Genomic DNA, 27875 nt, shown 5'->3' on the forward strand with positions numbered 1-27875 from the left:
AGTGAATGGCTTTCACTCTCAAAGTTTTCTCTATCCATTCACTCCCATTATAAAGCCTGGAAGAGCCAGGACATTATTTAATATAACTCCAATTATATTCGTCTGAAAGAAGAAAGTCATATACACCTAGGATGGCTTCAGGGTGAGTAAATTATGGGCTAATTTTCATTTTTGGGTGAACTAACCCTTTAAGTGTACCTACTCATAACATTAACTCTCAACCTATAACTTTCTGAATTTGAATTATTATTATTTTTTTGCTTGAAATGGCACAATGCAATTACAGAATTACCCTTGTATTACAGGTTATGATGACGTTATGGCTTACTTTATGATGCATTATCATTTGATTTCTGAAAAGGGAAGTGGGGAAAGTTCATTGTTAACAGTAGAACAGAGAAGAGAGAGAGAGAGAGAGAGCTATAGAGCACAGTAAGTGGCATTTGCCTGACAGTTGCTAAACAGAGAGTCAATCACTAGTATTGTAATAAACATTATGGGCACTGAAGTGAAAAACACAGAGACACTACTGTCTTTGAGAAAGTTTCACATCTCTGAGGATTGTGGGTTTATTCTTCCTGAGCCTCTGGTAGGTCATTACACTTTTTATTAGCTGTAATTAACCCTTTTTTTGTTTGTTTTTTTGGGGATATTGTAACATTGTAGTAAGAATGTACTATATTGGTGTGTTTTATGCTGTGTGCTATTTAGGGAAATGAACTGGCTAAAAATATGTATATTTATGACAAGGAAACAATTGATTGTTCTCAGGTACAAAGTCACAGTTTGTTTCATTACTTGATATAGTCCAAGTATTGAGAATGTTTATAACAAACTATTAATTTGCATTTATATTAAGATACAGTAAGACTGATTACTTGCATATAGAAGCATTAGACTTTGACACACTGTTTGCCTTCAGAATGACCTTTATCTATTTGCTTTAATGGTAAATAGGTTAATACAAAACTTTGCACATTTCAAAGACAGTGCTCTTACAGAAGTAGATCAAATTAGTAAGCTGACTTCAATAATTTATTTCAAGTGCAGATAATAATTTAGCTGTATCTTTGAATAGTTAACTTTGACACGTTTAGTATCTGGGATTATGTATCTCTTTCAATGATTGGTGTAAAACATAAAAATCACCTCAAGGTACACCTTTGGACTGTGCAATCAGCCATATTCAACTCTTTTTGGCTGAGAAAAAGCATAAGTGTATGGTATATTTTACGGATATATGTCATACTTTAATAAGTCAGAATAACATGATTTGAAGTATACATGAAATATAAGTAGAATTTCTATATATCAAAACACATTTGAATTGCAGTAAATGTAACGAAAATGAATTATGAACATATATTATGTTACATACTGTGTTATGGACATAACCTATACACATCTACACTGTGTTTCAGACAGACCTGCCGGTGTACTACAAGCCCTGGATGGACATTGCCAGAAATGTGCCAGAACTCATCTCTTCTCATTCTTTGCGCCTCAGAATTCATGATGTATGATCTTTCATACTAAGTACACAATAGTTAAAGTGTCTTAACTACAAAAATGAAACAAATGAAAAAATTTCATTAATTTAACATTTTGCTTTTCAATTCACTATTTTGTGCTTCAGGGACCATATATTAAGTATATAATCGACTTCCATTTTCCTTTCTGCCTGTCTTTCATTTTCTTTTCTTTAGAAGAACTTTCTTGGCTTTAGGGAGATTTCAGTGTTTATCCCTTTCAGGCCCAAATTATGTTTCAGTTACATAAAAATAACCCTTTTTATGATTTTTTTTCTAAATGATAGGCCTAATTGTTCACAATTAAAATGTAGGCTAATTTATAATATTTACAATCATTTATTTGTTATTTTAACTAATATTATTTCTAATTGTTTCTGAACTGCTGCACTATCCAGATAAGTAATTATAGTAATTTTCCAAGAAATTAGATATAATTATTAATTTTCATTTTCATTAATGAAGCAGGTAAAGCTCTGTAGTTATAACTGTAAAAGGTAAAACTGTGTAAGACTAATGTGTACTTACTAATGTCACCTTTCAGCTTCATTTTAAAACAAACTATTATTTTTTAAACATATATCACTCTAATAGCTAGAATTCTGCCATATTTTTCTGCCATGTGTCACTGACAGTGACAGTCACATGCCACCATGCTTCATTTAAACAAAAACAACAACAGTGTGGTATTTTTCAACCAATCTAATAATCTTTTGTAATTTAGGTATCAAGTGAGGGTAAAAAACTAATTGTGATGTTGAGAATGGATGCAGGGTCTGAAAGGCCTAATAATCCAATAATGATTGTTCTGTGATTGTTTTTTATGCGTTATCCTATCTCAGATGCCTCTGTTGGAGACTCATTTGTTGCAGAGCTATCATGAGCTGCGTTTGGCCCATCTGGCTTTGAGCACGATGACTATGGGTTACGTATGGCAGGAGGGAGAGAGAGAAACAGTAAAAGTACAACAATTTTATATGCAGTTCAGACCACTAATAAGACTGAACCACAGTCTGACTGTCTGACTTTTGACTATTTACTGTATGTCATGAACTTCCAGGTGCTTCCGCAGAATCTGTCGGTGCCGTTCTGTGAGGTGTCTCGGAGACTGGGTCTGCCCCCAGTTCTCATCCATGCGGACACAGTCCTTGCCAACTGGAAGAAAACAGACCCAGATGGGTAAACTCACTGATCCATATGTAAAAATACTGTTACCCTGCACTGTTTTAACAAATATTTTGTTTGCAGTGTATGTGTGTGTTCACTACTGTTTCTAATATGTGTGTGCACTAACTTGGATGGGTTAAATGCAGAGGACAAACTCCGAGTATGGGATGCCATACTTGGCCTTCACGTCACGCCACTTTTCGCTTTCATTTTATTTAAGTTTAGGTGGAAATAATTATCATTTAATTAAGGTCTTCAGTATAGTTAGCATTCCTATTCATCTCAATTTAAGATGTTTGTAAGTTGCCATTTAAGAGCTGCCATTGAGGGCTCTCAGTTCTTGACACAATTGTTTTGACCTTTCTCGAGTGATTGAAACTGCAGTTAAAACATCTACCAGCAGGGGCTAACCCTCATGGGGGGTTTTAATAGAATTTACTTAAAAGGATAGTTCACCCAAAAATGAAAACTCTGTCAATAATTTCTCTCCCTCATGTATTTACAACCCCGTAAGACTTTCGTTCATCTTCAGAACACAAATGAAGATCTTTTTGATGAAATTTGAGATATTTCTGTCACTCAATTGACAGTCCACTCAACTACCACTTTGACGCTTCAGAAAGATCATAAAGAGATCGTTATGAAAACGAATCCTTAGGAATAGCATTGGTTCTTGCAGAAGCTCAAACGTGCTGTGTAAGACTCGATCGCTTTATATGATGAACAGATTCAATTTAGGCTTTTATTCACATAAACATTGATCAGCGAACATAAACAGAAGCTCAATCATACTTGCAAAAACAAACCCCATTGGTTCTTGCAGAATCTCAAACGTGCTGCGTAACACGAGAATGAACCTCATTGGTTCTTGCTGAAATTCAAACGTGCAGCGTAACACGAGAATGAACCTCATTGGTTCTTGCTGAAATTCAAACGTGCTGCGTAACACGAGAATGAACCTCATTGGTTCTTGCTGAAGTTCAAACGTGATGCGTAACATGAGAATGAACCTCATTAGTTCTTGCTGAAGTTCAAACATGCCTCGTAACACGAGAATGAACCTGATTGGTTTTCGCACGTCAAGCGAACATGCTTGAGCTTCCATTTATCACAACTGATGTGTGAGTTGATGAATGTTTATATGTGTCACAAACTGATGTGGTAGTTCACGGAAGGAAGACGACTAAGATCAAATATAAACTTGTTTAATGAACACAAAGAGAATGCATAGGTGAAGGCATATAGCCCGTAACAGACGAGAACCGAAAGTGACCTGAATGAGACAAGGAGTATAAAATCACAGGGAATTTAAAGACAGACAGCTGAACATAATCAGTAACCAAGGAGACTAACTAGAAAGTAATTAAGACCAAACTGAAGCACACAAAACAAACACACAGGAATGAAATGAACACCAAACACAACATAACCCTGACAATGCATGAATAAAAGCTTAAATTAAATCTGTTCATCGAAGCAATCATGTCTCATTCATATTCATACAGATTAGTTTTACGATCTCTGTCTGAACTTTTTGAAGCATCAACGTGGTAGTTGTGTAGACTGTCAATGGAGGGACAAAAATCAGTCATCCATCCATCCATCTTCTTCCGCTTATCCGGGACCGGGTCGCGGGGGCAGCAGTCTAAGCAGGGATGCCCAGACTTCCCTCTCCCTAGACACTTCCTCCAGCTCTTCCGGGGGGACACAGAGGCGTTCCCAGGCAGGCCGGGAGACATAGTCCCCCCCCGGGGTCTCCTCCCGGTGAGACAGGCCCGGAACACCTTCCCGGGAAGGCATCCAGGAGGCATCCGGAAAAGATGCCCGAGCCATCTCAGCTGGCCCCTCTCGATGTGGAGGAGCAGCGGCTCTACTCTGAGCTCCTCCCGAGTGACCAAGCTTCTCATCCTATCTCTAAGGGATTCGCCCAGCCACCCTGCGGAGAAAGCTCATTTCGGCCGCCTGTATCCGGGATCTTGTCCTTTCGGTCATGACCCACAGCTCATGACCATAGGTGAGAATAGGAACGTAGATTGACCGGTAAATCGAGAGCTTCACCTTGCGGTTCAGCTCCTTCTTCACCACGACAGACCGGTACAGCGACCGCATTACTGAAGAAGCTGCACCGATCTGTCTGTCAATCTCCCGTTCCATCCTTCCCTCACTCGTGAACAAGACCCCAAGATACTTGAACTCCTCCACTTGAGGCAGGAACTCTCCACCAACCTGAAGTGGGCAAACCACCCTTTTCCGACTTAGAACCATGGAGGCGGATTTGGAGGCGCTGATTCTCATCCCAGCCACTTCACACTCGGCTGCAAACCGTCCCAGTGCATGCTGAAGGTCCTGGTCTGATGGGGCCAGCACGACAACATCATCCACAAAGAGCAGAGATGAAATCGCATGGTCCCCAAACCTGACACCCTCCGGCCCCTGGTTGCGCCTAGAAATTCTGTCTATAAAAATTATGAACAGAACCGGCGACAAAGGGCAGCTCTGCCGGAATCCGACATGCACCGGGAACAAGTCTGACTTACTGTCGGCAATGTGAACCAAGCTCCTGCTCCGATCGTACAGGGACCGGATAGCCCTTAGCAAAGGGCTCCGAACCCCGTACTCCCAGAGCACCCTCCACAAGATGCCGTGAGGGATACAGTCAAATGCCTTCTCCAAATCCACAAAGCACATGTGGATTGGTTGGGCAAACTCCCATGAACCCTCCAGCACCCTGGAGAGGGTATAGAGCTGGTCCAGTGTTCCATGACCGGGACGAAAACCGCACTGTTCCTCCTGAATCTGAGGTTCTACCATCGGCTGTATTCTCCTCTCCAATACCCTGGCATAGACTTTCCCGGGGAGGCTGAGAAGTGTGATCCCCCTATAGTTGGAGCACACCATCCGGTCCCCCTTCTTAAAAAGAGGGACCACCACCCCGATCTGCCAGTCCAAAGGTACTGTCCCCAACCGCCACGCGATGCTGCAGAGGCGTGTCAGCCAAGACAGCCCCACAACATCCAGAGACTTGAGGTACTCGGGGCGGATCTCATCCACCCCCGGTGCCTTGCCACCGAGGAGTTTCTTGACTACCTCGGTGACTTCAGCCCGGGTGATGGACGAGTCCATCTCCGAACCTTCAGCCTCTGCTTCCTCAATGGAAGACGTGACGGCGGGATTTTCGGAGATCCTCGAAGTATTCCTTCCACCGTCCGATGACATCCCCAGTCGAGGTCAACAGCTGCCCACCTCCACTGTAAACAGCGTTGATAGGGCACTGCTTCTCCTTCCTGAGGCGCCGGACGGTTAGCCAGAATCTCTTTGAGGCCGACCGGTAGTCCCTCTCCATGGCCTCACCGAACTCCTCCCGAGCCCGATTTTTTGCCTCCACAACCACCCGGGCTGCAGTCCACTTGGCCTGTCGGTACCCGTCAACTGCCTCTGGAGTCCTACAAGCCAGCCAGGCCCGATAGGACTCCTTCTTCAGCTTTACGGCATCCCTTACTTCCAGTGTCCTCCACCAGGTTCGGGGATTTACAGCTCTGAGTGGCCGCGTTGACAATGGAGGTGGAGAATATGGTCCACTCGGACTCAATATCTCCAGACTCCCTCGGGATCCGGTCGAAGCTCTGCCAGAGGTGGAAGTTGAAGATCTCTCTGACAGGGGATTCGGCCAAACGTTCCCAACAGACCCTCACAGTACGTTTGGGTCTGCCGAGTCTGTCCAGCTTCCTCCCCCGCCATCGGATCCAACTCACCACCAGGTGGTGATCAGTTGACAGCTCCACCCCTCTCTTCACCCGAGGGTCCAAGACATACAGCCGGAGGTCAGATAAAACAACCACAAAGTCGATCATTGACCTCCGGCCTAGGGTGTCCTGGTGCCATGTGCACTGATGGACACCCTTATGCTTGAACATGGTGTTCGTTATGGACAAGCTGTAACTAGCACAGAAGTCCAATAACAGAACACCGCTCGGGTTCAGATCAGGGGGGCCGTTCCTCCCAATCACGCCCCTCCAGGCGTCTCTGTCGCTGCCCACGTGGGCGTTGAAGTCCCCCAGTAGAACGACGGAGTCCCCAGTCGGAGCACTTTCCAGCACCCCTCCCAGAGTCCCCAAGAAGGCCGGGTACTCTACACTGCCGTTTGGCCCATAGGCGCACACGACAGTGAGAGACCTATCCCCGACCTGAAGGCGCAGGGAAGCGACCCTCTCGTTCACCGGGGTGAACTCCAACACATGGCGGCTGAGCTGGGGGGCTATAAGCAAACCCACACCAGCCCGCCGCCTTTCACCATGGGCAACTCCAGAGTGGTGAAGAGTCCATCCTCTCTCAAGGAGTGTTGTTCCAGAGCCCAAGCCGTGCGTGGAGGTGATCCCGACTATCTCTAGTCGGAATCTCTGAACCTCACGCACAATCTCAGGCTCCTTCCCCGCCAGAGAGGTGACGTTCCATGTCCCTAGAGCTAGTTTCTGTGTCCAGGGATCGGGTTGTCGAGGCCCCCGCCTTCGACTGCCGCCCGATCCACTAAGCACCGGCCCCTTACGGTCCCTCCTGCAGGTGGTGGGTCTGCGGGAGGGCGGCCCCACGTCGCTCCTTCGGGCTGAGCCTGGCCGGACCCCATGGGAGGAGGCCCGACCACCAGGCGCTTGCATACGAGCCCCAACCCCGGGCCTGGCTCCAGGGTGGGGCCCCGGCTGCGCCATGCCGGGCGACATCACGATCCTCGAATTTATTGGCATCATAAAGGGTTTTTGAACCGCACTTAGTCTGACCCGTCACCTAGGACCTGTTTGCCTTGGGAGACCCTACCAGGGTCATATAGCCCCAGACAACTAGAAATCAGTCAGATTATATTAAAATTGTATTTGTGTTTTAATGAACATCTTAACGACATGAGGGTGAGTAAATGATGACAGAATTTTCCTTTTTGGGTGAACTAACCCTTTAAGTGTGAACTAAATGCAGTGTTTTTTGGAATTAATTGCATATTATTTACAATTAAATGAAAATACATTATAATTTTAATTTATATTACATGCAATTAGCTGACCTTGAGTGCTTTTTTACTAAAGTAGAACGTAATTAAATTCAATATGATTTCACAATTACTTGTATTTTCTTGAAATACAAAGTATCCTACATTGACAAGCATTTAGTATAAAATATACTCATTTCTATTGAAACTTGAATGTCATGTATTTAAAGTAATTACACATTTGTAATGATGAAGTTGCACTTTTGTTTGATTAAAATATATGAACTTCGTATCAAATAATAAACTATTTAAAAATGTAATTAAAATAAGTTTACTTTGAAGCATGACAAAAGATTATTAAACATAATGATTTAAAAGTCCTTTAAAGTAAATCTTTTAAATTGAAATAATTTTTTATTTAGTGTGGTAAAAAACATGAAAGTGGAATCTCTTTACGTACACTTAAGCTTGCATTAATATTAAACTGTGTGGCTTATTTATATGATTTTGAGCACTTTTCTTGTTCTTTTGGGTCAGTAGTGGTGTACATCTTGGAGTTCTGGCATAGAAACCGCATGCGTTTAGTACGCGCCTTACTGTGCAAGCTGAAATCTCAGTGCCTGTTTCACACTGCAGTCACTCGGGGGGTTTTCTGAATCTGCCTTCTCAAAAAATCTGGTTGCAGCCATTGAGAGCTACCTTTTTCTGCCCCGCCCATGTTGTGTCTAACATGCAGTCAAATGTGACACTTTGGGTGCTTTCACACTGGGCTCGTTTGCTGCGGTCCGAGCCCGGACGGGATTGTTCCCGGCATAGCATTCATATTACGCCATCGCAAACATGCACGCGCATGATAGAAAACAGAACGTGGGTCAATATATTGTGTTTTTTATTAATTCGGTGCTAATATGAGCTGAATATCAGCTGAGTGAACAACACAGGTTTACTGTGTGTGTGTGTGTGTGTGTGTGTGTGTGTGTGTGTGTGTGTGTGTGTGTGTGTGTGTCGCATAAGTTGGCCTTCTGCTGCTTGCAAATGGACTCTTTTGAGGAGACAGTGGGTTTCCAAATTTGTTGCCCTGATTCCACGCGCTATTCGCGAAACTGACTGCAGGCTCACTCTCGCTCGTTTTCAAGGTAAATCATCAACACTATCATCGCTTACATGTGTTTTATTAAACTAAATACATAATAATCAGCTAAAACGCAGGTCACTTTACTTCCTGAACAAGTGCGCAGCCGAGTCTGTGTTGCTTTCCCATTCACGTGAACCGCGGCATGGTTTGGGAGCAACCAAACTCATCACCTCCTCTTGGTAGTCTCGGGTTCGGTACCCAGTGTGCACCCAGGTCTGCATGACAGCGTTCACATTAGCGGTTTCATGCGAACCGTGCCCTGCTACAAACTAAACTGCTAGTGTGAAAGCACCCTCAACAAACTCCAAGTTAGTTCAGATATTTCATGTGTTCTTGCTCAAGCACACCTGGTGAAACTAATGAAGCCCTTGATTAGTTGCATCAGGTGTGCTTGAGACAACACCTGTTTTGCAGATTTGTGCTGTTGTGAGGGGTTCTATTCAGGGGGTTTAATAATTTTGAGACTGCAGAAGACATTAAAAGTTGCATTTTCAGTTGAATTTGGGGAAACCACTTGAAACATTTGTTTTGTTGATCTGTTTCCAAAAATGTTGTTTGATTTGTTCATTGCAAACAGCTGACAGTCTGTAAATTCTGCCAATATGTGTAACTACACTTTTAGGTAAATTTATACTTTTACTTTTTCTGCTGTATGTGTAGCCTACTGTGCACAGTGTGGACATTTTCAGTATACATTGAATGACCAAGTGTACTACCAAGAGGTCAGTGTTTGGTTTGTTAGCATGAATACTACTGTAAGCTCCTGTTGGTAGATGTCATAACTACAACAATTGGGCTAAAATAGTCTTTATATTTGCCACACCTTTCCACTGACAAAAGTAGCATTGTTTTCTGACAAGATAATATAAAGTTGTAATCAATTTCATTATAATAGATATTATGTTATTGTTTCACCGATTGTAGTTAACTTTAATTCATGAATCTGATATTGTTATTACTGTGATGTGATTCAGGTTCACGTCTGAGTCAACTTGAAATTAAATTGCAATATCTGAATGTAAGAAACCTTTTAAATGCTCTTTTTGTAGTAAAAGCAAAAGAAAAGAAAAATATATTTACATACAGCGTATATTTAGACAAATCAGCTGTTTCAGATGTGACCTATGCATTATAAATTGTACATTTCTTTTTCATGCACAACTGGACACTGATTGTTCCCAGACCTTTTTCCATGGAGTAAGTATTTTGTTGAATTAACAGAAATATGTGTTAAGTGTTATTGATGTTTAGAACCAGCAGAGGGAGCCATCTTATTATGTACAGTGTGGAATATGTAAATGTGCTCTATGTGTATTCAGATCCTCTTTGTAGCATTTCCCTTACAATACATTTACGTTGAGAATTAGACACCACCATGATAACATGTAAAAAAAGAAAGACAAAAAATGTAATCTTTGCAATACTTTGATGTTGATGTAGTTTATGGCTAGTGCTGTTCTGAAGTGACTGTTCTTGTGTCCTAAGGAACCTGGAGTTGTTGTTGACTTTGCCTGGAGGGGAAAGTGTAAGAGGGTTTTTTCTGGTCACACTTCTGGTGGAGCTGGCAGCTGTTCCTGGCCTGAAGGTCTGACACTCTTACAAATGCCACAGAGCACTGAGATACAGAAGCCATGATAGTAAATCATTCATATTGATACACTATGGTAGTATTTGTTGAATAACCTTGGAGTGCAAATACCATGGTATGTGATTATGATACGGAAACTATTCTCACTCAGAAATTGCTATTGCTAGAAAAGTATTCTCTTGTAAATCTTACTCCAATCATCCTTGTTTTATTTACAAATTTGAAAAATCAAGACACTCATTCTGTATTACCATCTGATAACATTACTGTACCATGGTAATGCTGCTTTTTTTTTTACAGTCTATCCTTGATGTCATCAATGGTGTCCATTATAATGATGTTGCTATGGTCACCAAAGCTCTGGATGTTGTCAGTCAGGCCATAGACAGCATGAAACATGCTCTTAAACTAATGCATGGTAATACTTTTAAGGTGATAAATGACCTCTATACAGTACATTCATTCAAGTGGTTGTAATACTAATTGTGACCGTTTCAGAATATGTAGATCCCACCATATTCTACGGAATTATGAGAATCTTTCTGTCTGGGTAAGTCACACTGTTGGTTTCACAGCTTTTTTTGAGTTTTTCTGAATCTATGAAACTTTACTCTCCTTAAAGGACAAGTTCGGTATTTTACACTTAAAGCCCTGTTTACAGATCGTTTCTGATGAAATAGAACGGTTCCGATAAAATTTTGGACAAATGCTGATGTCCTGAGAATTTTAGGTTTCTTTCGCTTTCCCCCCCACCAGTAGACTGGGTGTATAGGTGCACTCGAACACTCCTTCCTAAAACACAAAACTTTCGTTTACAAAGACGTGAAACTCACCGAGTGGTCAGGGGTGTCCACTAATATGCTCACACAAAAATCGCTGCAAAATATGCTTTCCAACAGGTGTTTTACCATTCGTTGTAAAACTGTGGACCTATTTTTCCAAACGTCTCACACCCGTAGATTCTTCCGTTGAGAGCTTGAATAATAGACACTCCAGCCCAGTTGGTGGCGATAATGCACCTTTGCAAGCAAACCACTGGCATTTCATTGTTTGTGATCCGCCGTAAAAAAAAAAAAAAAACACGAAGAAGAAGAAGAAAACAACCCCTGAACCCCATTTCAGTTTCTGGCGGCGGAGTAATACTGTACCTCACAGAACATCCAATGCAAGTCAATGGAGGAGACAAAAACTACGATAAAACCTGTTGGAAAGCATATTTTGCAGCGATTTTTGTGTGAGCATATCAGTGGACACCCCTGACCACTCGGTGAGTTTCACGTCTTTGTAAACAAAAGTTTAATGTGTTTTAGGAAGGAGTGTTCGAGTGCACCTATACACCCAGTCTACTGGTGGGGGGGAAAGCGAAAGAAACCTAAAATTCTCAGGACATCAGCATTTGTCCAAAATTTTATCGGAACCGTTCTATTTCATCAGAAACGATCTGTAAACTGGGCTTTAAGTGTAAAATACCGAACTTGTCCTTTAATGTGGGTTTTAGATGGAAAGATAACCCATTAATGCCAGAAGGTCTCGTTTACGAGGGAGTTCATGAGAAGCCAATGGAGTTTTCGGGAGGCAGTGCAGCACAAAGTAGTATCTTACACTGCTTTGATGAGCTGCTGGGAGTCCAACATGAAGGCAACAGTGGTAAGATAATCATCAGTTATTCCGCTCACGGTTAATAATAATAATATATATTAATATTGTATTAAATTATTCAAAGATGACCGTAAAGACATTAAAGAATCCAGATTTCTTTTTTTTAGCATGGTTTCCACAAAAATCTTAAGCAACACATGTGTTTTTTTTTCATCATTGATAATAATAAATGGATCTCGAGCAGCAAATCAGCATATTACAATGATTTCTGACACTGAAGACTGGAGTAATGATGCTGAAAATTTAAAGTATATTAAAATAGAAAAAACATTTCACAATTTAACAATTTTACTGTATTTTTGGTCAATTAAACACAGCCTAATGTTAAAAAACATTAAACAATCTTACAAACCACAAAATTTTAAACGCTTATATAAATAGGCCTATATAAAATGCAAAGATAATTTATTAAATGTCAGATGAAAATAAAAGACAAATGCAATTTATAGAACACTTTTTGCATTTGTATTGAAAATTTAGTTTCGCTCTGTCAATACTGTTCAAACAGGGGCCTTCCTGATGAGAATGAGGGACTACATGCCGCCCTCCCATAAGCGTTTCATTGAAGACATCTCTAGTCGCCCGTCCGTGCGTGACTTTGTGCTCAAGCAAGCGGATGAGCGCCTAACCCACACATTTGAACAATGTGTGGCCCGGTTGGTGGACTTTCGGAATTGTCACATCAACATTGTCACCCGTTTCATTACTATACCAGCGTCCCGTGCCAAACAGCTCCGTGAAAACAAGCAGGGTTTGGTCAAAGAGCTCAACGCAATCAGGAAAGCGCCAAGAGCGCTGGAGGAAAGAGGTACTGGAGGTTCAGGGATTATGGTCTTTCTGAAGACTGTGCGTGATGAAACTAAAGACAGCTATATCTCACAGTCTACTAATGGGAACCAAGTCTTGCCAGATGCTCCGATGACAGCGATACAGTATGCTGCATCTGAGCTCAAAATAGAATGAAAATAGCAACAAAGTATCTTTGAATGGTGCACTTTTAAATTAAGTGTTGTACATATGGCTGCAGTTCAGAAATTAATGTATGGAGAGTGGTGCTAAAAGGTTGACGCTTTGCCGCGTTAGAAAACAACGTACAGTGCCACTTACACTAAACTACTCTAACCTAACCGATAGTGTTAGAAAAGCTAACATTACATAAAAACATCAGCTGTGTCCAAAATTGCCCCCTATACCCTTAAATAGGGTACTATTTGAGACGACATTCATTTGTAGTGGTGTTCGAAACCATCGTGGATGTTATCGAGTACACTCATTCAATCCCACAATGCACCGCAATATCGAGTGTACAACTGCTGTATGCTCAACGGCTGGAGAATATCCATAATCCACTCTGAAGGTCATGCCCAATGAATTCCCACGTCTGACCAGGAAATGGTGCCACAGCTAAATCATCCATCCATCTTTTTTCCAAACTTCTGGTCCAATGTGGCTAAAGTGTAATATCATACAGGTTGATTATTAAAGGGGTCCTACTATTATAAAGCTTGGAAGAGCCCGGGCATTTTTTTAAAGGGGTCCTAATATGCCCTTTGACAAAGTCTTAATTTTGTTTTTGGGGTGTACTAGAATATGTTTTCATGATTGATTGTTTAAAAAACACATTTTTCACATTTTACATTATTACAGCTTCTCTCTCCCCAGTCTGGTTGAATGCGGCGTTTCAAAAATACGATATGTCTTGTGATTGGTTTGCTTGCCCAAGTGTGTCGTGATTGGCAGCGCTTAGCGCGTGTTTGGGAGATGTCACGCCCCTTCAAATGTCCTACTAAGATGTATATATTAACTATGTCGTCAATTTCAAACCATTTCGAGCCCGATTCAGACCCTGACAATGTTGACGAACAAGAGGATCATGCAGCAGGGACTTTGCAAGCACGGATTTCATAGGACGTTTCAGAGTGGTATGTTTTTGGTACTGCTGTCACATATAATAAAACACAACATAAGTCCAGGCCTGTTCCTCTCTCAATCTTCACTGTCTTCGCTCCTCTTTTATGCTTCCGCTCCTCCGCGAGAGATACGAGACCGGTGCGTTGCGCAGATAAGGTTTATACATGCTAGTTCTGTTCAAGATAAATCTTTCATTTATCTTACAACTGGAGCTTCCCGTTTGCTAAGTTTCAAATGGTTTTTAAACAGCAAGCACAAACTATGCAAAAGTGGCAGCCCTTCTGGTACACTCAGTGTCCGAATCCACTCACTCGTTTTCATACACTCCTTGAACTATATTAGTGGACAAATGTAGGGAATAGTGAAGGAGGGTATGGGGGGCAATTTCGAACACAGCCATCAACTTTTGCTGAAGCAATTATACCTTTTGCTGTTTCATGGTTTTATGGGACTAATAGTCTCTGAGGGCTCTCAGGGCTTGATGCTTAATTTTTCCCAAGGAGCATATGTGCTTAGGAGCACATTAAAAACTTTATGGCCTCAATGAAAATTTGTCAAATAATGTGTTTTTCCTTAATAAAGGCATATAAGAAGACATTTATAAACAAAATGACTTAATTTATTAGAATACAAAATGTACACTAGGTTTTAAAATATTTCTTTAAACTGTAATATGAAATTAAATGTTCTTTCCTTCCAGTGATACGGCAGCCCAGACAACATCTACAAGTTCACATCACTTTAAATGCCAGACACTAATTATTGTGCAACCAAAATACTAGAAATCGACCGATATTGATTTTTTTTTAACCGATACCAATTATTGGCCTGTTTATGTGCCTGATAACCGATATATAGAACCGATTTTTTTTTTTCACCTTTTTTTCACAATTATTTCACCTTTGAACACTGTTGTTGACTCATCTTACCTCAGACACAATGCTTTAATGGCGGTCTTATGCGCAATTCTGAAATCCCCACAACATGGCGCCATTTATTGGTCAATCTGATATTACAAAACCAATATCTGATTATGGGAAAATGCTTAAATATCGGGGAAAATATCAGCAAAACCGATTATCGGCCAATCTCAACAAAATACCAATAATAACCAGGGGAGGAAAAAACGATTTAAACAATTTTAAAAAAGACTTATAATTATAAACAAGCCCAAAATGCATGACCCCCCCGAATCAGTTCAGTGCAAATCCCGACCTGTAGACAATTTCATTGGGTAAGGTTAGGCAGTAGAGTAGTTTTATGGTTTAGTATTTGTTGTAGCAATCAGCACTGTGATTGACATGACCAATGAAACCTTAAGAATCGTTTGCAGGGTGTTTTGCAAAGTTTGCACTGAACTGGTTTGGAAAAAAATCATCCCTGGGGAAAAAAAAAAAAATGCTCTATTGACTTGGACCTCAATGTATGTCTTTGAAGATGTTAAATTATCCATAATTTTAGAACAATATATAAATTCCCATTAGAAATGTTGTAATTGTGGCCTTATTAACTCCTTATTTCTCTTTAATTACCTTATTAACTCACCATTAACTCACCACTTATCAGTGGTTTCTTGTAGTGACTAATCTATAATCCAATCAAAGCCCATATTAAAGCCTTTTACTTTAGCCACGCACATTCTGTAGCCTCTCTTCAATGAAAATTAGTGTTATGGACATTTCGTGGCCAAGAATGCCAAGATTTCAAGCCAAACCATAATTTGAACCATCAACTTTAGTTTCCATTATATGCAACCAATCAGAATGCAAAATATGTCCCCTGTCTCGGGTAGTTTGATTCAAACCATGAGCCTCGATTCCTAAATGACAATTGACTGCAATGAGACTGCTCTCATGCTAGAAAGCTTTCTATAACGCATAGTTATTTTTAGTAAATAACGAGGAGAATTTCAATAGGCAGCTGTTGCCTTTGCATTTTTGGATGAATAAAGATCCTACTGTAATTATTTCAAATTATTTCATCACCATGGAAATAATCGGTTTGGTCAGACAGTTCATATTATTATTATTTTTTTAAATTAAATATAATCATATTATGTCCAAGTATATAATGTATTAAATATACTGTCCCTTTAAAGGGATAGTTCCATCCAAAAATGTTATTCTGTCATTCTGGCCCCATTGACTTCCATAGTATTGTGACCCCCATACAGTGGAAGTCAATGGGGCCCATCAACTGTTTGGTTACCCATATTCTTCAAAATATCATATTTTGTGTTCAACAGAAGAAAGAAATGTATATAGGTTTGGAACTTGAGGGTGAGTAAATGATGACAGAATTAAATTTTGGGGTGAACTATCCCTTTAAATACCATCAATGCAGCTTGTATCTAGTACCCTGACTGTGGTGCATGTGGTGCACTGGCATCTTGGCCAGTTTCAGGTCAAGTTTTTTTGCTGTTGTGACGTTCAGTCTGCTACAGTTATCAGTGCTGCAGCTACAGCAGGTAATGGTGTAGTTCTGTTAGCCCAACATAGGAGGAACTACAGCTCACCTAATGACACAGCAGAGATAGCAGGCAGAAAAGGTCACTATCATCATTCTAGTGCGTAACTAGAGAGGTTTCACTCTGAATCATGGCTTTGGGTGTGTATAGTTCCTTTGGGCATTCATGCACTGATTCAAGAATCAGCTTTCTTATGGGATGATGTTTTCTGTTGTAGGGTGGTGAGGCGTGTCTAGGCCAGTGACGTCCAGGCATTGTCTTAAATATGGTCTTGACGTGACCCACGCTTATGAAGCTCGTGGTTTATGGTTCATATCTAAGTAATCACAGATCATTTGAAAAGTCATGTCTTAACGTGTAATGTTATATTGATAAACGCGAAACTAAGGGTGTTGGTTTCAATCAAGCACGACTAAGAATTTCCCACAGCTCATTGCCTAAAGGATGAATAATGGCACAGAGGGCGGAGCATGTTACGCCCTTTATGAGATTCTCATTGTGTCCAGAAATGTCACGTGAATACCACAAAGATACAAAACAACATGTAAATCCAGTGGCTTATTTTAAAGTCTATACAACATCAACCTCAAGATCCAAAGTTAGTTATATTTCTCTAAATATATACCCTTGTGAAAAACTAGTGTACATCATTTTTATTGAATGTGCACTTGTAGTGTACTTCAAATCTTAAAAGTATATTGGGTAGCACTTTGTTACACCTGTTACATGGAGTTACTGTAGTAATAACTATAAATTATGCATAATTACATGCAACTAACCCTAAATCAAACCCCAGTCCTAACCCTATAGTAAGTACATGTAGTTAATTTATATTACTCAGTACTTAAATGTATACTTACACTCTAACGCAGACACCTTAAAATAAAGTGTAACCATATATTTTTAAACTGTCCTTGCAGACAATATATTGCTGAAATTAAAGGTCAAACTTATACTGACTTTCATGACTATGCTTCTTAAATGTGCACTTTGTAATAATATGAAATTAAAAGTTTGGTTACACTTTATTTTAAGGTGTCATTGTTACAGTGTAATTATATAGCCTATTTATACTGAGTAATATTTACTAACAACATGTACTTACTATAGTGTTAGGGTAGGATTAGGGCTTGGTTGAGGGTTAGTTGCATGAAATGATAGGCCTATGTAACAAGGAAACTGTAAAACAAAGTGTTAACGCAGTTTTACCTTAAAGTGTACATTTTAAATAATGTTTTAATAACCTTTTGTTGTGCTTTCAATAAACATAAATATCCATAGAACACAAAAATTTATTTATTTTTTTTACAATTTAAATGTGTCATTTTTTATAATCAACATTAAAAAATTTAAAACACAAAAAAAGTTTAAATCCCGTCTGGTTAGCACATATTCCATAATGTTTACACATTAGGTCAGTAGGTGGGCATTCGACCACATGAGTATTTACTCAAATGCGGTTAAGCTCAAAACATTTTAGACCCCGTTTACACCTGTATAGCATCGACCACTTGTGTATATGGTGGAATCTTAAATCCAGGTGTAAACAGGGACAAGGTCTTTATTAAAAAACAACATTTTCCCTGGAAGTCTAATTTAGAATACTTTGCAAGAGCGTAATTATAAACACACATGAGGCTGTAAAGGCGAACTAGTGAGTAGATGAGTTTATATGTTCGGCGTGATGACGTTTAATGACAGCCTCTGTAGTCCCATTTAGCAAAAAGGCAAAAAAAAAAAAAAAGGGGGTATTACTGATGTATTTTATGTCATAGAATACAACTAAAAATATCTTGAGCTTGTGTAAACCCCAGACCTTATTTCAGGCATTAAACCAAAAACCCATTGACTTCAGGATTATGGAACCGGAAGTGCTCAAATGCTTGTTTCCAGGTTTTGGCCTACAAAACAACATAATTCCGGCAGCACTCTATTTATTCACTTGCCTCATTGCATTGCATTATGGGATTGCCTTCCCTGCGAATGATGCATGTAATGCTGCCTTAGAATTAAAGAAGGTATAGATTGCTCCCCTAGATACATCAAATGATATACAGCTATATAGTGAAACCATAAACAAAGCCGTAACTTTTTTTGCATACATCCTTTAGCACAGGGCATAAGGAAACTACTTTCAGCTATACACTTGCATCCGGCTTTCCATACAGCAGCTGTGTGTAGGAAAAGGAAAAGGGAATTAGCCTGCGGGAGCAGTTTTGCTGAAGCGCTTATCTAGGATCAGAATAGCCCTGTGCTGAACCCACGCTTACCCCCAGCGCAGCACAAACCTTAATCTACTGGGCCCGGCCTGAGTTTTACACTATACTCTCTACTATATGCAATAGATGGAGAGGGAAAGAAAGATAGAGAGATGTGCTGTATTTATCTGAGATTTTCTCTGCTGAAGTCCACCCACGTGTTTTCTCTCTTCCTGCTTTACCTCGTCCAGTCTCCCTGATTCACTCTTCCTTAAACCCCCTCTTATGGAAAACATAGAGATATGGATATTGCAGGGACAACTAGGTCATACAGTAGGCTATTTGCACACACGCACATAGAGTACAGCGGCACCAGAAATTATTTGGATTCGTAAAGCAATGCTGAATCATGTAAGGTAAGGAAAGGAAAGATCATTTATTTATAAAGCACAATTAAAAACAACGGGTGGTTGACCAATGTGCTGTACAATTAAAAAAAAATGCAGAGCAAATACACAAAAACATTAATATTATACAGCACGTACATCTACCAACTCACATAAAAACAAACAAGCTACTAACGTATCAGCAAGTAGAGTTAGACAGAAAAGATAGAGAAAAAATATGAGTTTTTAAAAGAGATTTAAACCACTGTGGAGGCAGTTCTAATGTGCAAAGGCAGACTGTTCCAGAGCTTTAGAGCCAACACTGAAAAAGAACGATCACCCCAAAGTTTAATCTAGACCTTGGCACAGTCAGGGGTTTCTGGTCAGAGGACCTAAGTGATCTTGATGGCGAGTATAACTGTAACAAATCTGCCATTTAAAGATTTAAAAACAAACAACAAAATCTTAAAATCAATCCTAAAACGGATTGGCAACTAGTGCAAAAAAATAAAACTGAATGAATTTAATTAGATAACAAAATATCGACCCAAAGTGGCATCTGCAAACAAATGCTGCAATCAGACTTTTCTGAGCCATTTCCGAAAAGACTTTTAACCAACTAGTCTCAAAGTCCCTCCTTAAATTCAAATATACATACTCACTGCATACATAATTTAGATGTTTTGATTAGTAGGATATCTGAATGTTCTGTATTCATGATAGTAGTTTGATTTTCTTTTCTTTTTTCTTTTTTTTATATCAAATGCAAAGACATTTGTACATTTATGTGCCTAAATTCTTATCTAGTCCCTTATCTTTATCTCTCTGAAACAGTAAGTGGTTTCATTTATCCTTAAAAGTCATGTGGTGCAACCAACATGCAGAGATATGCGAAAAAAAAAAAAAAAAACATAAAACAGGAAATGATAGAAAGGACTTTTTGTGACAATTTGTAATGACATTTTTATGCTAAGGCAAGGTTGTACAATGTCATTGGCTCCCCAAAAATGTAAGGATATTTAAATTATGAACCCTATAAATCCTGACATATAATGCCAGTCCAAAAAAATTGAATATTTTTGAAATGGAAGAGTTTATTGAACCTTTAGACAATATAAAATGAAATATTTCAAAAGATATTAAGCTCATAGGGAAAGATTGCATAAATTCTGATAGCTTGTAATGTAAATCAATGAGATTTTTACTACTTCCATAAAATGCATAAACATGTAATTTGTCACTCTATAGCTCTTAATAATATGTCTTAATAAGATATTTAAACACTTAGTTATATGATCATGTACAAATAAACGTGTCATATCTGATACTCACATTTATATACACAATATAAAAAGTTATGTTTACCTTATAAAGATCAGTAAAGATTTCAAAGCAAAAAGACAAAGTTTTATACTAAAAGGCTATACTTTTAGTACAGTAAAACTATCAATCACAGAAGGCATAGAATATTGTGTACAACAGGTTTTTCAGCAAAGTTTTGATCAGGTTGAAAATTTAGAGGCCTTAGAATTTTGTGTATCATATATAAATCACATACATAAACTACATTTTTAAAAGATTTCTTCTTTTCTCTATAATGGACACTCTTATTAGTCATTGACTCAAGTAAAATTAGGTTATATCTATGTACATATTCATTCCTACACAGTCTTCCTCTCTTTCTCTCTCTCACTTCCCATCTATCTCACATCTTATATTATGACAGAATATGCAAATTATGACTCATGAGTTGGAATGCCCTGACACAATAAAGTAGCCTGGAGAGCAATGATCATCACAGGATGACCAAACAATTCCAAATAAACTGTTATCATTGTGGAAATCCCTTCATGTTTGATGACACATTTTAGGCCTGTTGAGAATGGAACACAGTGACGACATCCGAACACATACGTGCATTCATACAAATGTGCAATCGCTCAACAAGGATATGAGTTTTACAGGCTGAGTGGGTGAAAGTTCAAAATAAGACCACTAGAACAATGAGACGGAGGGACAGTGACACTGGGGTGGAGCTGGGGACCAACGCAATACCCCTGCATCTTTTTTGTCTAATTACTTGCTTCCTCTTCAGCCAAGGCAAATAAAGTGCTTTCCGTATTGCCCAAGATCGCTGCACTCCCTGGCAACACACTCACAAACACAGCAGCATCACTAAGGATGTACTCATTGTATGTTGTGAGTAATAGTAGTCAAGGGGGGATGTTGAACACAATGTAAAGACGCATGTACCGCTGTGCGGCACGAACTGAGAATGTCTCTTGGGTGATTGGCCGGCCTCTCCCAAGTTCCCAGGTCAAAACTCTGGAAATCCTTCCATTTCATTCAATTTTGCTTGTTCATTATTCGCCTCTTTTTTTTCCAGTCAACATTTGTAGTGAAACCTGCTCCGTTAGGTGTGGTGCTCAGAGCTTCTGAGATTGTTTGTTTAGATTGTAATGCTTGGAGCTTTCCTTTAAAGAGATGTCCTGACCTCTGGGTGGCACACGATCAACCACACATCTCCCAAGCTGCAAAAAAGGTCACAAAACATTACAAAACATGCATATGACTCATATTCACAAGTCTATTGAGGCCATATGATCCAATTTTGAGTCGTGTCCTTTGTCCTTTTTTGAAGGTTGACAGTTGTGGTCACTATCTATGGCCTGTAAAGGTTACAAGCTACACTATATTGCCAAAAGTATTGGGACACCCCTCCAAATCATTGAATTCAGGTGTTCCAATCACTTCCATGGCCACAGTTGTATAAACTCAAGCACCTAGGCATGCAGACGCTTCTACAAACATCTGTGAAAGAATGGGTCGCTCTCAGGAGCTCAGTGAATTCAAGCGTGGTATCATGATAGGTTGCCACCTCTGCAATAAGTCCATTCGTGAAATTTCCTCACTACTAAATATTCCACGGTCAACTGTTAGTGGTATTATAACAAAAAAGTGGAAGCATTTGGGAACAACAGCAACTCATCCATGAAGTGGTAGGCCACGTAAAATCACAGAGCGGAGTCAGCGCATGCTGAGGCTCACAGTGCGCAGAAGTCGCCAACTTTCTGCAGAGTCAGTAGCTGCAGACCTACAAACTTGGTGTGGCCTTCAGATTAGCTCAAGAACAGTTCATAGAGAGCTTCATTGAATGGGTTTCCATGGCTGAGCAGCTGCATCCAAGCCTAACATCACCAAGTGCAATGCAAAGCATCAGATGCAGTGGTGTAAAGCATGCCGCCACTGGACTCTAGAGCAGTGGAGACGTGTTCTCTGGAGTGACCAATCATGATTTTCTGTCTGGTAATCCGATGGACAAGTCTTAACTCTTAATGCTTCAGCATACAAAGACATTTTGGACAATGTGCCACGTATAGTGTGAGTATCAAGCAGCATCTCCAGGTGGTCCCTTGAGAACCAGACCAAAAAAGTCATGTGCACCCCTGATAATAAATAAAGTTCCAAGTACCCAACCAAAGGGAACACTAATCATCATAATGGTGACAACATTTTAGGAAATCATAATCAATTTATGAAGTCAATTATGTGATTTTCTCTTAGAATTTTCAGTTGTATTGACAATTCAACATTCAAGATGACTTTGGAAAATGAGCAAATGCAACTCAGAAGAAAGATAACCCCATTTTGCTTAACAAAATGCTACTCAAACCAATCAAGCAATCTTAACTTGGGTGACAAAGGGATAGTATATGTGAATAACTCCAGACAATTCGATTTTTACAAATAAGTTCAACAAATTGTTGGATATTAAATATAGTTAACTAAAAAGAGTTAGTTAGAACAAATGTTAGGTTTTACAGTGAGCTTTAAACCCTCATATCCCACCTAAACACTATGTGTCTAAAATGAGTGCAAACAACTACAGCTCTGACAAAGGATGACTTATCATTCAAAACTACATTCACTGACTGTCAGTCATTCTGTCCCTCTCTTACCATATTTCTCTTGCTGTGTCCTCATCTTCATCATCGTTTTCTGTTTTCCGCTTTCCGCTAATGCATAGCAGAACCACCTGGAAGGCCAGCGCCCACTCTTCCCCTTATCAGATACTTACCATCCGGGTGCTACACACACACACACACACACACACACACACACACACACACACACACACACACACACACACACACACACACACACACACACACACACACACACACACGTGCACTGAATAATGTGGGAAGCATATTCCAGGTAGATAGGTCAGATTACAAAGCAGGTAATCGAAAATAAAGTCAAAGGTAAATCTGTGTTGACCTGGATGTTTGCAAAGCCACCAGATAGCAGTCAAAAAGCCACTGCTCATTTCTACCACACCCCTGACAAGTCTTATTTGCGTCAAAAAAGCATACTTTAAAAGAAGAACATTTCTTAACTCTGGCTAAGGGACACTAAAAGTAAAGTTCATATGTCACACCTTCCTCTGATTGAATGTGCTAAAAGTACTCATTTGATTTGAAATGTAAAATAATGACTTATTTTTCCAGTACTTTTGTGTTCTAGGAGAAATAATAAACTGTACATATTAGACATAAAACTGACATGAAATTAGACATTTTGGGCCCTATATATTTTAACAATCTAAGCACGTGGTCTAAAGCTCACGGCAGAAGTGCACTTAGGATGTGTCTGAATCCACTTTTGCTAGTTTAACTACGGGAAAAATGGTCGGCGCACATGGCGCATGGTCTAAAAGGCTTGTCCCTATTCTCTTAATGAGTAATGGGTGTGTTTTGGGTGTAATGTGCAATAAACCAATCAGAGTCTCATCTCCCATTCCCTTTAAAAGCCAGTTGCGCCCGCTATTTACATGATGGAATTTGCAAGCGGAAAGACTGAACGCTTCACCAGAGAGGAAATGGATCTGCTCGTGCGCAGGGTTAAAGCGTGCAAGCAGACCATCTACGGGACAAGCCGGATTCTGCCATATCTTTATGTACTCAATAATAATCTTTTACATTGTAATCCTTTTAATTTTTATATTTGGCATGTTTGTGTGCTGCTGCGCATCTCTGTGTGTGTAATAAGCAGAGTGTATGCACGTTGTCATATTACTAATCTGCCCTTTAAATAACAAAAAAAATACTGTGCCATTGACTTTAGACTAGGTTTCACTTGGTCAATGGCGCAGTCTATTCTATCTATCTACTAAATGAGGCAAACTATTGCTGAATAGTTGCTGAATTGCAAACAACTGAATAGTTGCCTCAAAATAGCAATGCGTCAACAATGCATCTGAACACACCTTGTTTTCAGATGGGGTGCCCATGGGCGCACAAATGGGCGCAAATACATTTCTATTTGTGCAGGACGTGAAAATCATAACTGCGTTGGGCTGAAACTAGCAAAAAACACTTGCATCGCGCCTGGTGCCGCATTGCGCCGGGTGTATGACAGGGCCCTATAATTTGAAATTTATTTTGATTTTGCATAAAAATTTCTTAACAGATCAAATAATTCGCTGTTACCTTAAGTGTTAGATCATCAAATGATGAGTTGAGAGAATATGTTAAAAGTGATTTGTATTATGATTATTTAGTATATTGCACATATAGGCAAAGGGCAAAGGTCAGGGCAGAATTTACATTTATGGGGGATCTATTCCTTGATATTAGTGGTCAGAGAAACACGGTTAAATGTGGAAAAGAGGATATGAGGATTTTTTCTTGTCATGTATATTGTTTGTGTCATGACATTCAGTTATCACAGAATAGGGTTGATTAAAGCAAAACAAAAGAGGTGAAATGGAAACTTGATGAATGTCAAAATGACAGAGTAAAGCAGTGGAACAGATAAAAAGAAACAGATTTTCACTCTTTGACATGATCAGTGTCCATAAGAGAGATGGAGGAAAGATTGGTGATGTCATGGTTTCAGGCAACGCATGATAACGCATGATACTGATTATACATTTGCTGCAAATACCAAAGCAATTCTTTAAGGAGCATCTCTTGATTTAAAATAATAACAGTAACATTTTCATAGAAAACAAAAGATGACTCTCAGAAGTAATTTTAATTTATTTATTATTATTTCTAATATGAAAGTGATACACCTTACACCATAATTGTATACTGGTGTGTAGTTTTTTTTCTATGTTAAAATAAGTTGTGCTTTCCTAGCTTGTGAAATCAGATCTATGTAAACATCTGTGGGCTGATTTTCCAGAAAAATGCAACAGTGTGATTCTAAAGCACTCTCAAAACATTGCTCTGTTTGTTTGAGCATCCCGGCCGCCCGACACAGCAACATTGACATTGTCATGGGACTGTTTGTTTGACCAATGGCAGATAGTGGGAGTTTTCGGGAAAACCTTTTCAACACAATAATTACTTTTGCAATTTTATTTAGTGACGCAAGTTGCAAAGACATCCAGCAGAGATCTCTACAGTGTTTTTTTTAGGGCTGAGGATTATCGTTGTACATGTTGTATGCACAAACCCAATAGGCTGAGCTGTTGGCTCAAAAATCTGCTGTATATCATAACACTTTTGGCAATATTGATTTTTTATCTTTTGTACTTTTCAATAATATTCAAAAAAATAATGGTAACACTGTGCAATAAGGTTTCATTAGTTAAGGTAATTTAATGCATTAATTATTATTAACTAACAATGACAAATACATTCGTTACAGTTCTTATTAATCTTTGTTAACATTTATTAGTAAAAATACAACTGTTCATTGTTAGCTCATGATAGTTCAGGTTCATAAACTAATGTTAAGATACTACTTTTGATTTTAATCATGTATTCATGTATTAGTAAATGTTTAGATTAACTGATCAAAACTTTTGCATGATAAGACTTACAGGCCTAGTTTCACAAACAAGGCTTAGATTAAGCCCGGATTAGACCTTCAATTAGGACATTTAAATAGCTTTTATAAACGTGCCTTTGAAAAAACATTACTGGTGTGCATCTTGGGACAAAAAAAATGGCACTGACATATTTTAAGATAAGTTGCTTTCAGTTAAAACAGCTCAAACATGCATTTGAGACTAGGTTTAAGCTTTGTCTGTGAAACTGAGGGATAGTGTATTTAAGCAATCACTAGCAAAGCTTTACGACTATCCTAGGACAACATGCTATGGCATATTGGCCACATGATAAAACATGCTAGCAACATGCCAATTCATGCTAGCAATGTATTAAACCATGTTAGCAAAATGCTAAACATTCTAGAAATGTGTTATGTTATGTAGGATCATGGTAACAACATGATAAAAAATGCTAGCAACCTTCTAAAACATTTTAGCAATGTGCTAGAAGATGTTAATAACATTTGTTCACTTCAAGTAAAATCTTTATGACGATGCTTTGTCAAGCCAACATCAAAGTTTGTTCATAAGATTTACTCATCTAATTTTCATATTTGATATCTTAGTATTTTCCCTTCACCAAACTAGCTGCACTCAATAATCAGTTTATTTTTACGCCTAAAACAGCAAAAGTTTCCTGAAGGTGATTGAATCATTTTGATACTGTAGGTCATCCTTGAATTAATTATCAGCCATGAACTGAGTGGTTTAAGAACATAAGCTGTAATTGTAATCCAAATATATATTTAAATTCAACTGGGACACACCTAATTCCAATAATATTAGTCATCAATTAATATCAACTAATAAAAAGTGAACAACTTATTTGTGAGAAAAACACCTGCTTGTCTTGTTGAATGCAGACAGACATACGGTTAGATAGATAGACATACAGACAGACAGACTGATTGATTGATTGATTGATTGACTGACAGTCAGTCAGACAGACAGACAGACAGACAGACAGACAGACAGACAGACAGAGAAAGTCAGATAGACAGACAGATATAGTTTGTTTATGTGAGACAGGAACAGGAACTGTATAAACGTGCAAGATGAGCTCTGAAGGAAACAACAGCTTGAACACATTGTACTTTTTATGTTATGTTTGTACTGAGGTTCCATGGCGCTCCTCAAGGATAAAACTCATTAATCCATACTGATCACAGGCTTATGTCCCAGAATTCATTGTAGTACAGCTGCTCCTGTGGGAAGTTAGGACTTGTTCTGAGCATTACAGGCAGGATACAGGTGGGAGGCATTACAGCAGGAGCAAGGAAGTGGTGTTAAACTTGGGAACTGCAATGTCGTGTAAGGAATGTGTGGAGTTTGTAGGTCTTAATGTCTCCATGTCATGTGTGAGAAGGGTGAATGTGATTTTGCCAAGTATGACAACATCATTGACGGTTCTGGAACAATATTTTGTCAACATATTTTAGGACTAGGGAACCATTGGGTATGTTTAGGGCTGGGGTTGAGGCTTCAAAAACATTCTTATCAACCTATCATTTCCCTTTGATTTTAGTCATAATTGATGGTTTGGACTGGGATTAGGAATGTTTCTCTGACAGGAATGTGGATCCAGAAACATGGTGACTGTGTGAGTAGATCAATATAAACTGCAATATTTTCTTTTTCTTTACAAAAGATAGAAATCTAATATTGCCAGAGCTGTTTCTGATATGCTCTAGCTTTCTCCTAACACTTTAGCCAACAAGTTCAGCCTTTTTGGTTTCTATATATGATGACAATTTTCCTCAGGGTTACAAAAATATTTATTTACACAGATTAGTAATATTTCAAACTGTCCTGCCAAAGAATGCACTCCTTTAAAGCCACAGACATCTAAATGAATGCTATCAAATATTGTGCCATTCATTTGAGGCATTAGTTCTGGGCAGCGGGACTAAAAGAATCAGTGAGGAAAGTATTGACTATATTGATGTTTTAGCACTGATATACAGCCTTTCATGTATCTCAAACAGTAGTTTGGGGTTAGTAAAACCAAAGTCTGGG

General features: G+C 39.2%; 1 protein-coding gene across 1 annotated transcript; it reads left to right on the forward strand.

Annotated features, from left to right (window-relative positions):
• The first annotated feature begins 390 nt into the window (after positions 1-390).
• ido1 (indoleamine 2,3-dioxygenase 1) lies at positions 391-14566 on the forward strand. Its single transcript, XM_081348960.1, has 9 exons — positions 391-589; positions 1422-1517; positions 2372-2491; positions 2590-2708; positions 10271-10391; positions 10695-10812; positions 10893-10944; positions 11893-12041; positions 12562-14566. The coding sequence occupies exons 1-9, from the start codon at positions 497-499 to the stop codon at positions 13014-13016; spliced, it is 1323 nt and encodes a 440-aa protein (XP_081205086.1). The 5' UTR covers positions 391-496; the 3' UTR covers positions 13017-14566.
• Positions 14567-27875: the final 13309 nt, after the last annotated feature.

The sequence above is a fragment of the Scardinius erythrophthalmus genome (genome assembly GCF_964197995.2).
Source record: "Scardinius erythrophthalmus genome assembly, chromosome: 20".
In the NCBI taxonomy this organism is placed as follows: Eukaryota; Metazoa; Chordata; class Actinopteri; order Cypriniformes; family Leuciscidae; genus Scardinius; species Scardinius erythrophthalmus.

What these genes read in the sequence shown, in the direction of transcription:
- ido1 (XM_081348960.1), top strand. Translation starts at nt 497, where the DNA reads ATGGGCACTGAAGTGAAAAACACAGAGACACTACTGTCTTTGAGAAAG. An exon ending in TGCGCCTCAGAATTCATGAT is followed by an intron (nt 1,518 to 2,371) that starts GTATGATCTTTC and finishes ATCCTATCTCAG; the next exon opens with ATGCCTCTGTTGGAGACTCA. An exon ending in GAGAGAGAGAAACAGTAAAA is followed by an intron (nt 2,492 to 2,589) that starts GTACAACAATTT and finishes ATGAACTTCCAG; the next exon opens with GTGCTTCCGCAGAATCTGTC.